Raw genomic sequence first — 13,060 nt, 5'->3', positions numbered from 1 at the left:
CCAGCCAACACTGGACATATGGTCACCTTATCTCGAGGTCCCTTCCAGTCCTACATGTCTTTGATTCTATGATTACCAGATCAGGTTGGGGCTGGGTAGCTAATGAGCTAACTAGCATATTTGTTATGCTTATAAGAAACACACGGGATCTTTTTCAGTGGAAAAGGCAATACACCACGTTTATTGAAGATACAACAATTAGCATATGCATTCAATCACACCACACACACACTGTCCCACCAATCGATCTTACAGTTTCCAGTCCAGAGCCCAGATCGATCTAGTGGCCCTCTAGGTTGATCATGGGTAGGTAGGAGGCAGGTTCCGTCAGTCGCAACATGATGCTCCAGGGAAGTCTTGGCAGGACAAACCCAAAGTTTCATGACAAGGCACCCTGTTTATATAGTGATTTTCCTTCACTGGGACCAATGAGTTTTGCACCAATGAGTCATGCTGTAATCAATTGTTGTTTGATGAGTGCTTGTTTTCTTAAATTGTCCTTCTCATCCTTTATCTTGTTCTTTCATCAAGTTCCTCAGGGAGTTATCCCATGCTGGTTTTGATCACAGCTATCTTGTCCCCATTGATAGGTGCCTGTCTCATCTTTAGATTCATCAATCTGCCCTCCTCTGACATTTCAATAGGGCGTGTTGCAGCCTTCTGGCGCACGTGCGTCTGTCACCGATCCCTCCCTAGAAACATCTGGTTCAGCGATGGCCTTCACACTTATCTTAACAGACATTCCACATTCACACACAAAACAAAATTAATTTACACAGACCATTCTGAACAGGAACATCAAGTTGCAATGCAAAAAACAAACAAACAAATCATGGCATTCTTTTACTTATTTTAAAATGCTAACCCTACAACAAAGTGGTGACCCCCAAAGGTCTGTTACTGCCTTGAAATCAGTCCAGACACAAAGAAATTCTGGCTGATGCATCTCTACCAATGGCACATTAGGCCATTCCTTTCTGCTATTCAAAAAGAGTGGCTGGCAGGATATGGTCAAATCATACATCAATACATTTAATACATGCTACATTATTATCTTATTATTCTTTATCCTTCGTTCTAAATTATACAAAATGCAAACATAAAATCCTACTATTACACATTAACAAGGACACTGGATAAAAGAGCACCGGGAAATGGGGCGGGGAGGTGAGCAGGAGAGTAGGTTGATGGGTGGGCAAGTGACTTAGTGGGGCCTGGCAAAAGGGAATTCTTGGGGCAGACACACTTCCCCCCGTTTGGAGAAGGAGTAGTAAAGCTGGAAAACATTGTAAAATACTGTTTCAGAGTAACAGCCGTGTTAGTCTGTATTCGCAAAAAGAAAAGGAGTACTTGTGATACCTTAGAGACTAACCAATTTATTTGAGCAGAAGCTTTCGTGAGCTACAGCTCACTTCGTTGGATGAAGTGAGCTGTAGCTCACGAAAGCTTATGCTCAAATAAATTGGTTAGTCTCTAAGGTGCCACAAGTCCTCCTTTTCTTTTTGTAAAATACTGTGACTGCACTACTATGTAGAAGGTAATTGAGTAAAACATTGTAAGGTGGTATCTACGTAAGAGAAGATCTCTGAGCAGTCTGTGCAAAGCAAAGAGGCCAGGAGCACTGGGTCACAAGGACCCTTCACAGAACTTCCAGATGCCAACCCTCCCATTTAAACAGGGGAGGTTTTAGCTCTCCCATCCCAGCTGATTTCAACTGCAGCAGTATCACTTGAGAGAAAGAGGAAGTGAGGTCTCTGGACGCTACTTTTTCAACTACTTTAGAGAAATGTGTTGTCTGTTGCTCCATTTGTGGAGATTACTGTACTGCCATAATCTTTTCTTGGCATAAGACATCTCTATTTTTAAAGACATATAAAGATTTTCTTTTAAACAATATTGACTATACATAAACTATATACATATTAAACTATATATATTGAGACCATTTAAGCTACCAAAAGTCAGTTACCAAGTACATACCGTGCTCCAAAATTAAAAGGCAAAGAAGCAGCACAATATAACGTGGTGCAAAGATGCCTATTGCAGCATGGCATAGCCAGCATGAGATGGAAATGAATGAGTCATCTTGCCAGATCACCACACCGCTCAGGTGGGAAATAAGATTGGAGAACCCTACCGAATACTAACAGATCTTGGCATACCCCTCCAGTTTAATTCCAACCCTCTGAAAAATGTTAAGCTTTCAGATTGTTTGGAATATACTATTGCTGGTGTTGTCAGAGTAATCTCAGGACTTCCTCATCCTTTACATAAACTGGTGCTTAGAGAGAGAAGAATTGCCTGTCAAATGCTCCATTTCACTTCTCACATGCAGTAGCCGAGCTAATAATTATACAGGTTTCAGAGTAACAGCCGTGTTAGTCTGTATTCACAAAAAGAAAAGGAGTACTTGTGGCACCTTAGAGACTAACCAATTTATTTGAGCATGAGCTTTCGTGAGCTATGATGAAGTGAGCTGTAGCTCACGAAAGCTCACGCTCAAATAAATTGGTTAGTCTCTAAGGTGCCACAAGTACTCCTTTTCTTTTTGCGAATAATTATACAGTAATTTAAGTCAAGGACATTGCATGCAGAAGGATTATACTAGGAAACTGTTTATCTTGTTTGACAAATTTCCAGAAGCCCACAGACATGCAACCACAACATTTGTTGAACTGTCAAAATAAAAAAAACAAAGACAAGCTGCAGGTCCCCTATTTTTATCAACCTTACAGATTCTCCAAGCTAGTCATAAGTCTACTTCTTTACCTAAAGGTCAATAGTTATATTATCAGGTATATGATGGAGAAGGAGATAACCCAAAGAAGCAGTGATGGTTCCCATGTCATATATAAACTATTTAATAATTCTCACTTCTAGAATCTAAGTTTATAGGGTTGTACTCTGAAGTTTATTCAGCGGATGTTTGTATTCTGCTGGACACTCATCTAGCAACATTGAAAATGCACAGCTATGCAGAATTGTGTCTAGAAAGGGTTTAACTCTAATTCCAAAAATGAGCACTGGTCAAAACCTTCCATGTTATGTGGCCACAGCAAAACCCGTGTACTGTATCCTCCACCTGGCTTCATCCTCAGCAAAGCAACATTCATTAAAAGCCTCAAGTCTACAGCAATTTGCCTATGGATGATACTCTTTAAAGAGAGCCATCCTAAAGAGTTACTAACCCAGATTAGGCTGTTAAGACTATAACAATTTCAATTCAACATAGATTACCACATTTTTTTAAAAGGCACATGTTATGTTATGAGCACATGTTTTGTACTAATGGAAGTACAATACCCATCTGTGGAACAGATATTTAACAGCTAGGGCATTGCATTCTACCACAATGTTTCTCCAACTTTTTCAGGTTGGCAACCCCTTATTTGAAGTCAAAATTGTTGCAACCTCCTTACACTAACTGTATAAGCATCAGTGATTATGCTAAAACTGCATAATTAATTTGTGTGTGTGTTTCAAGAGTTTGACAGAGAAACTTGACCTTGAAGAGTTAAATTGTGCAGGGAATGGGGGAAGTAAGAGTTTCTTTGTTTCGATTGTAATAAAATATTCAGCACCTGGTTATCCCCCTCATAGCCTGTTGTGATTTCCCCACCCTCAGACACACCCACCCCAGAGGACATACCACACCAGTCAAAACATTTTTCTAGCACGATGATACAATGTTTAATTTGCAAATAATGAGGGGGAATGTTTGTTTAAACCTTTCCAATGACATATAAAGATGCATAAGAAATTCTCTATCAATCTTATTACATTTTGTAAATGCTTATTTTTACCTAGCCTCAATTTGGGGCCAATAGCATATAATTGCTATTTTCTTGTACATACAATAAAAGAAACAGACCGTTATCTACAGGAATAGATATTGCCATATGTACAAGTATTCTTATTGGCATTTAGCTCAAGAGAGAACACCAAATGTTCTATTCATTTCCTAGGCTTTGTTTTCAGAAGAGGTACTGAAGATTTTACCAGTCGATTATTCGGTCCTGCAGAGACACTTGGGCTGTTGTCAGAATTTCCAAAATCATCTTTCATTCCAAAACTGCAGAAATATGAAGTAAACTTTCTGTCTCCAAGAAACTGCCATGTTCCCAGCCCACAGTCACAGATCTCAGCTCTTCCCTTCAAGTATATTTTATAACCCTACCAACTTACTCAGCGTAGGTGTTTAGGTTTCAGAGTAACAGCCGTGTTAGTCTGTATTCGCAAAAAGAAAAGGAGTACTTGTGGCACCTTAGAGACTAACCAATTTATTTGAGCATGAGCTTTCGTGAGCTACAGCTCACTTCATGTTTAGTTACTATACCAAAAATATAAAACTAAATACCTGAACTTGTTGTTCCTCCTTATTTTGCTCACAAGTACAACTGCAGGTCCTTACAGATATGCTATTCTTCTTTTTGACATACCACTCTCACCCTAAGCATTTCATAAATATTCAAAGTTAAAGGAGATCATATATAACAAACCCCTCTTCTATTACTTCAAAGAAAGGATGCCAAATGGCATAACAAACTGTAAATCAGTCTTTGGCACTCTCTATCCATTTTCCTAAAACTACAGTGTCCTAAATGCTTCACCTGTTTGTTAGGATGACAGACATTTCCACTTCCAAGCAATAACATGATTTGCTCCCATAAGTGAGTGCATAATTCCCAGTGTAATGTGTTAGGCCGGGAGAAGATCTAGCTCCCAATCCTTGGGTCTGGCCAAGCAGGACCAGGAAGGTGAGGAGGGGGCAAAGATGGTTCACTCCACAATGCAAGTTAGGGCACCTTCAGGGTTATGCTAAATTAAGCCCAGCTGCAACATCTTCCAAATGTTTCCGGATGCTGCAGATTGCCAGAGAACAGCAGCACCCTGGACACAATACACCCCCTAAGGTGGGGTGGCCAAAAGAAGATGACACAGAGCCAGCTATAAATGAAAGGCGATTGCTATAAATCAAAGGAATCCTCAAATAGTCTACACCAGGGTCCAGGATCTGGCCCCTTGTAAATTAACTGAGGAATCTAAAGGTGGATCTCTCCTCATGCTCCTAAGAATCTGATCAGTTGTTGCATTTTGGGCCACATTTGCGCTGAGAGTGTCCTTTTAACATAAAAGGGATTTCTTCCTTTGACTCTCTACTATCTGTTTATTCACACTTGTGTCAGTGCACTTGAACAAAGCATTATTTCTGTTATTGTTTAAAAGGTAATTCCAGAGCAGCATTAAATAGTGATTTCCGATTTGGGGGATGAATGACTAATGCTCCAACACAGCCTTGGGACCAAATCACTTGGCTACTCCGGGCCTCAGTTTCCATCTGTAAAATATCGATAATAGCACTGCACTGCCTCACAGGGGTGCTGTGACGACAAGTCTGTGAGGAGCTCAGATATTATGGTAAAGAGGAACATTATATGTACTATAGATAGATGGCATGTATTGAGAAGGTGGGGAGGCCTAAGGCTAGTGTGTATGCTAAATTAGGGTGTATCTTCACAGCACAGTGAGCTCAAGTTATAACTCAACTGTTATCCCTAACTTGACCCCTATTCACACCCAAAAATCTGTAGCTCAATTGAGGTGGTGCTTTAAATGCAGGATAGCCCCTTGTAGTGGGGATGGGGGAGGGTTTGAAGCTCCCATGATTCTGATGCTCCAGCCAGTAATGCCGTGGGGACGTAACAACGGCATGACTTACAACTACTCAGCAGCAGCGAGTCTAGTCACTGTATGCCACTCACCAAATGTCTCAGCATAACTTCAGTGTTGTTCTGAAGTGTGGCCGCTTCCGCTGAAGCCAGGCTAGCTGGAGCACAGTAACTTGAGTGTACTAAGTTGAGCTGACTGCGCTGTGAAGACAAGCCCTTAGAGCTCAGCTAACCTCAGGCAGTTCTATTTATGCGGGGCAGAGGGAAAGGACTCTGTTTTAATGGCTGCTGGTAGAGAGGAGAATGCATTGAACTTGTTCATTTGGACAAGAAATTTCCCTATGTGGAATGATCCCCTCTTCCTTTGCCAAATATAAAACCCAGCCCCTTTTGCCCACAGAATGTAGCCTTGGACTAAAAAAACAACAGGAACTTGCATCTCGGAGCCCCTTATGTAGCTCTCATTTAAGTCTGAGATAATACTTCACAGTAAATGTGGAGAGCTAAATGACAAAGCTCTTTTGTGGTCACTGAAAATAAATTAAAAAGTCTCAATTTTATGCCTAGAGATTTAGTGGCCCAAGTATCATTAGCATTGAGCAGCTGTAAGGCTAAAGCCCCGCCTTATAAAAGAATATCCCCAAAGCTGAAGGTATTTCATTAGACTGGAGACAAGAAATGTCATGTATTGAGAACTGAATCTGAGCTGTTAGATTCCTCATGCTTTCCTTATGCAACTTGTACAAAATCATGCCTACTTGCAAAAATTTAATTTGCCTTTAGTCATGGCTTATGTCAACTGAATGATATGAAATGCATATGCAAGTCAAGACTTACTTCTGCTCTTTAGCAGACAGAAGGAAGTTGAAATTTAGCAAATTTCCCATTAAAAACTACTGTAAGTATCCTGCCAGCTCAGCTGATAACCCACAGACTACACTGGAAGTTTCTTAGTTACACTTCCTAATAAAATAACCTCTTATTTTGTTGTTGAAAAGAGGACATTTTAAAATTATTTGATTTACTCAGAAGAGATTAAGGCAGAGGAATGTCTGTATGAAATGAAAATGCTGTGCCATACTTAGATTGTATGATTTTTGGGGCAGGGACCGGCTTTTCCCCATGTTTGTACGGCTCCTATCACAATGGGGTTCTAGTCCTTGACTTGGGCATCTAGGTATTACGGTAAAACAAATAATTACTAATAGTAATATCAAAAAGACAATTTAGAAACAATGGGTGATATCCTGGCCCCACTGAAGTCAATGGCAAAGTGTCACAGTGCAATGCTGGTGCAGGAAATATGAGGCCCTCCCACTACCTCCATCATCCCTAATGCTGAAATGGATACTAAAAGCATAGACCTGGCTTCTGCTGCACTGAGCTTGCTCAGTTCTCCCCTCTCACCTCTGCAGACTGATAAACACAGTTCACACAGCAAATGAAAGGCAGGTAAAATGAAGACTAAAGATGTGCCATACCACCTGTGGTACAACCCTGCAACACATATGTATGGCAATCTAGTGAAAGGGGAAGGGATACCATTGGTTTTGTAAGAATTGTTCTCTGTGGCAAGTTTTCATTGCAATTGACCAGAAAAGCCTCAGGATCTTTAAAAAGATATGGGTGTCTCTGCACCTGCAGTGAGAATACAGTACTGTAAAACTGACTCTCATTAAAGATGGAAAAATCGTCTCAATCATCCAACTGCCCCTGTATAATAGTCAAGCTACTCTAATATTCTGGTTTCAGAGTAACAGCCGTGTTAGTCTGTATTCGCAAAAAGAAAAGGAGTACTTGTGGCACCTTAGAGACTAACCAATTTATTTGAGCATCAGCTTTCGTGAGCTACAGCTCACTTCATCGGATGCATACCGTGGAAACTGCAGCAGACTTGATATATACACAGAGAATATGAAACAATACCTCCTCCCACCCCACTGTCCTGCTGGTAATAGCTTATCTAAAGTGCTGGAAATGGCCCACCTGATGATCACTTTAGATAAGCTATTACCAGCAGGACAGTGGGGTGGGAGGAGGTATTGTTTCATATTCTCTGTGTGTATATAAAGTCTGCTGCAGTTTCCACGGTATGCATCCGATGAAGTGAGCTGTAGCTCACGAAAGCTTATGCTCTAATATTCTGTGCATCCTCAATTCCTATGGTTGTTTGCAGTTAAAGCTGTATCATATTGGCTTGCTATTTGCTGTTGTTTATGGGTACGGCTACACTGCAATCAGAGGTGTGATTGCAGCTTGGGAAGGCATACCCACACTAGCTTTAATCTAGCTAATATGGATAAAAACAGTAATGAAGACCATGGCATCAGCGCAGGCTGTCCAAGCCCACCTGGTTCCCCTGGATACACACTCACATTCCTAACCTGTGCTGAAGCCTGCTTTGCTACATCTACATTGGTATTTTTAGCATGCGAACTAGATTAAAGCTAGTGTGGCTATGCCTACCCAGGCTTCAATCACACCTTCGAGTACAGTATAGACATATCCTATGGAAGAAAATGCAGCACAAATTGACACTATGTACCCTTCATCTTTCACAGACATATATTTCATAACTTTTAAAGACAGTATGTTCTAGAGGCTAGAGCGGGGTGGCCAACCTGTGGCTCTGGAGACACATGCTGCTCTTCAGAAGTTAATATGCGGCTCCTTGTATAGGCACCGACTCTGGGTCTGGAGCTACAGGTGCCAACTTTCCAATGTGCCCCCACTCCACCCCTGCCCGCCCCCTCCCCTGAGCCTTCTATGCCCTCACTCCTCCCCCACCCCCTCCGAGCCTCTTGCACGCCACAAAACAGCTGATGGGGAGGTGCGGAAAGAGAGGGGGAGGTGCTGATTGGTGGGGCTGCCGGTGGGCGGGAAGCACTGGGAGCGGGGGCGAGGGTTCGCTGATGGGGGGCTGCTGATGTGTTACTGTGGCTCTTTGGCATTGTATACTGGTAAATTTTGGATCCTTCTCAGGCTCAGGTTGGCCGCCCCTGGGCTAGAGAACAGAGCTCGGAGTTGGGCATCTGACTCTATGGCTTTGGAGAAGTGACAACCTCTGGATCAGATTCTGATTAAATGCAAACCCAAATATAAACATTTGCATTATTGGTATATTTTAATATCAATGGAAACTGATTGTAAAACAAATAAGCACTCTGGCTGCAGTGTCTGTAACGCAAACATTGCAGGATTTAGAATCTGAAGGGGAAACTGACTTCAGTGATTTTCATTGTCCAAGTGGAGATAATGCAAAATATGAAACAGCATAAAGTGTGAAAAGTAAATTGGATTTTTAAAAAATCTTTTTGTTTAGCTATGCTGTAAGGTTTTAGTGACATAGGTGTTTGTCGGCAATACAGGCTTCTAACACTGACAGTGTCCCATCGAAACGTAGTACAGTGTGTAGAAAATAATAGTTCTAAGTGAAAGAAGAAACAAGCCCCCATTTTGTAGCTGCCTTCTGCGACACTGGGAGCAAAGTTCCTTTCAGAAGCCAGCACCAGCCATGATGCAGCAATGCCCAGCTCCTCAATGGTATTTAGGCACCTAACTCCCATTGACTTCATTGGAGTTAGCTGTCCAAATATCTCAGAGGACCTAGGCCTGATTTCTTTTCAAGGTGCTTTTGACAGGTGTTTTCAGCCTTTCACCACTCATGACCTGCCCCCCCCACCCCCCCACCCCCGCCTTCAAACCATTACTCAGTGGTATTCCAGGATCCTTTGTGACAGCTCTCAGGGCTCTTCCAAAGTGAACCAGCACAATGACTTCTGAAGTGCTCCTTGCAGAGAAAGGGCACATCCTCCAAACGCTAAGAATACCTGACATGTCTTGAGGATCAAACCCAGTAAGTTAAGAACTCCTAGTTGATTAGATTTATGTCTGAACTACAACTTGACTCAATGCCATGCCACTTCCTGTGCAAGGATAGAAGTGCCCATTTGTGAAATCACTTGCGCCCTCTCTGAGCACAGCAGTCTACCCACACACTACCAAATGTAGAAATGGGGCCTTCATGTGCAAATGCAGGGTTTTTCCAGTCTTGGTGGAGATGCAGGTATTTTTGTGGGCACACCCACTGTACCCTCACTGGAAATGTTGGCCCTAATGATTGCATGCGTTTGAATGCAAGATTCTGAGGCCAAACAAAAATAAAGCCTACAACCAACAAGTTCAGCTTGAGATGAGAACTGTCCTGTAATAATACATCCTCCAAAGCAACTTGTTACTAGATACCTAATCTGTAGCAAGGTATATCTCTCTATCACCCAGCCTAGGTCACACTATAGTGGCCTCAGTAATAATCCCATATCCACTCTTGCAGTGTGGAATGGAAATCCCCTTACCTATAATGCTTCCAAGGTTGCAAGGACTTTAAGATAATGATTTCTATTCTGTACTATTGCACATAGGGTCTTATACCACCCTCATCACCATGGTATATGAGTACCTTCCACTAGTGAATTATGTAACATGACTAACATCAGAGCATGTGTGATTTGTTTTTTTCCTTTTCATTGTCTCCCCAGGAAGAGAATTGTGTGTAAAGTGGAGTGTTTTCTTTGGTTGGATATTTATTTTATTTGTTTGGAATTCCTTGATATGTATGTGTTTATATTAGAGAATGCAAGGTGGAAAAAGAACACTTTGCCCTTGGAGTGGAAAGTTTATGATGGTTCTTAGTTCTTGTGGGAGTTCATTGCATGGTTTCGGACAGGCCCCTGAGAAAGCCCTGTTTCCTACACAGGTGAGATTTACTCTTACAGTAGAAAGTTCTATTGTACCCAAGAAGCAGAGCTGTAAAAAATGCTCTTCATCTCGGAGCTTTACAAGATCTATTAGATATGCTGGGCCCAGGCGATTGAGCGCCTTGAAGATAAGGACCAAAACCTTGAACTAGACTCAGTATTCTAAGGGAAGTGAGACTAGAGAGCGAAGGACACATTTGTTGTGCTCACAGTAGACTTATATTCCTTTGTCATCTCTCATCTGTACTATAGCAATGATGAGAGATGACAAAGGAATGGATAACTCAGGCAAGGTCACTATCTGCCAGGAGGGGACAGAGTCTCCTAGCCAACCAGAGATGTTCGAAAGTGTTACTCGCAGATGTTGCCATGCAAGAGCATGGTGTCAGTGAGGTACCAAGAGAACTAAACAGCAGTTCTGCACAGTGTGCCTGAACAGATTATCACAGTAATCAGCAAAATTGCAATGCAGGAATTTCTCCTACAAAAAGCCAGGCTCTTGCTAGTTTAGTTAAAGGAAAATCTCCAATAGCTGTAGGGCAAAGACCTGTGTGAAAACTTCATAGCAAATTCCCTGTAAGTAGGCAGAACTCAACTGATTTCACATTTCATGACAGAACTGAAACTCACCAAGGTTTGCTGAGGTGTGCCACCTCCCCACAGCTACATAACCCACATATGTCTGCTAGATTCAAAACTGCCTAACAGACTGACGGCTCATCTCAAATAAAGAAGATATCACTGGTTTATTTACTCCCACACAAACTTTGTGCTGGAAGAAAGAAAGTCTCCTGCAGTATTTGTCTTCAGGATCTCTTCATGGAAAAGAAGAGATCACTTCTCAGGGGGTCTCAGTCTGCGGCAGAGAATTCAGTTGCCAAGTTTAAGATTCTTCTTCAATTTTGTCTCCCCTGAAGGGTCCCTGAGGATGGAGCACCTATGAGGAAGTGGGAGGAGAGTTGGCTGTGAATTTACCAGTGAAACAGAGGATGGAAAATGCCAAATCACTGAGCCTGAAATGTTTCACAGAAACCTATCAGGTTCAACAAACCACAGGCAGAGTTCCAGTGGAACAACTGCTTCTCCTTCTGTCTGCATGCTTTTTCCCCAAACACACACACACACAGCTTCAACCGATACCCTAGTCCCTGAGTTTGCAGTAAGGGAATCCCTGAAACCACATGGTTTAGCTTCAGATCAGGCCTTGCCGTGTAGCCCTTTGCCTTGGGCAATGGTTTCTATAGTTTCCAGCTATCTCACTACACAGAAGGGCTTAATTACTCCTTTCACTGAGCCTGAAAGAAGGTTACTTAGCACCAGGGGCATCCTTGCCCGTACACAAAGTATGCAGCTGCGTAGGGCACTGGGAAATTTTATTATGGGCACTTAATGCTGAAAGGCTATCTGCAGAGATCTATGACTATGCTATTTTGTTGCTACAATCTGTTGTTGGTTGCTGTGACCCAGGGAGCCCCTCAATACCAACTGGCAGAGGGGCCACCAAACCATAACTCATATCATGCCTGACACACTGATTGCACCAACTACTGTAGTCATAAGCTCTATCCAGAAGGTAGATGTGTAACGTGTCATGTGCAAATCGGTAACAGGCTGGTAATTAATATTACTGTGTGATGTATGTATGGGTGGTGTATTAAAAAACAGATCTGTGCTAGAAATTTGTTCTTAAAATGTGTTTGGCAGACGGTGCCTAAGCCTCACCTGTCCTAGACAAACGCTGTTTCACAGACTTGACTGTGTGTCCAATGTAAATTAAGCAAGGTGTGAGCTAAGACAATAAAAAGCATATTTGCATGCAAGGTAAACAAAGCCATCAGGCAAGCAAATGAGGGAAGATGACCCCTTCGCCATCTTAACAGGCGATGGAGATTGCACCCCTCAGGAAGCCTTCCTGCCTCTTGAAACAGGGTTAATGAACTTTGGGATGATATAAACAGAGGCAAAAAGCCATTTTTGTCATCCATCATTGAAGGGATGATTGGATACAGGACGCTTTGAGCCTATGAAATTTGGGTCTGCTAGTCTGGAGGGGGATAACTTGAGGTAAGCAAGGAAACTACTCAGGGAAAGATTGTAACTTGCTAGAATCAAGTTTTAGCCATTAGAAAGCATGTTTGTTTTATCTGTAACCTTTCCTCTCTCTTTCACTCCTACGTGTAATCACTGAAACCTATGTTCCTTGTTCATAAATTTATTTTTATTTTATTACAAAATCTTCTCAAAGCTGTGTATTAAACTGAAGTATGGGCCTTCAGCCAATCTATCAGGCTGGTGTGTATACTCTGTCCCCTTGGAGGCAGTAAATTTAATAAGTTCTGTGAGGGTCCAGTAAGAGGGGCTGATGGTGTCATTCTGCAAGGTGTAACCAGACTGGTGGAAGCCAGGGTGAGGCGATTGTGCTGTGAGCTGCATGCTGCTGTCAGGGCTCTGGGCCAAAGCCGCACAGCACAGAAGCACCCAGGGTTACAGGGCGGGCAGCAACACAACCCCTTACTGGTCTGAGTGAAGCCACAGTTACCTTTAATGATAATATTTTATACTCGTGTAGCATCATTTTTGAAGGATTACAAGGCACTTTATCAACATTAACATATTGAGCCTTTTAACCCCCTT

At 42.2% G+C, this 13,060-nt stretch overlaps 1 protein-coding gene across 1 annotated transcript in view; it reads left to right on the top strand.

Annotated features, from left to right (window-relative positions):
- IL10RB (interleukin 10 receptor subunit beta) overlaps positions 1-11,578 on the top strand; it is a 41,338-nt gene extending 29,760 nt beyond the window's left edge. Inside the window, exon 7 of the mRNA XM_073361978.1 lies at positions 11,344-11,578. Coding sequence (XP_073218079.1) covers positions 11,344-11,352 — 9 coding nt within the window. The 3' untranslated portion in view covers positions 11,353-11,578. The remainder of the gene's footprint in view (positions 1-11,343) is intronic.
- Positions 11,579-13,060: the final 1,482 nt, after the last annotated feature.

This window comes from Lepidochelys kempii, chromosome 1, assembly GCF_965140265.1.
Source record: "Lepidochelys kempii isolate rLepKem1 chromosome 1, rLepKem1.hap2, whole genome shotgun sequence".
In the NCBI taxonomy this organism is placed as follows: Eukaryota; Metazoa; Chordata; order Testudines; family Cheloniidae; genus Lepidochelys; species Lepidochelys kempii.
This window is presented reverse-complemented; position numbering and strand designations above follow the sequence as displayed.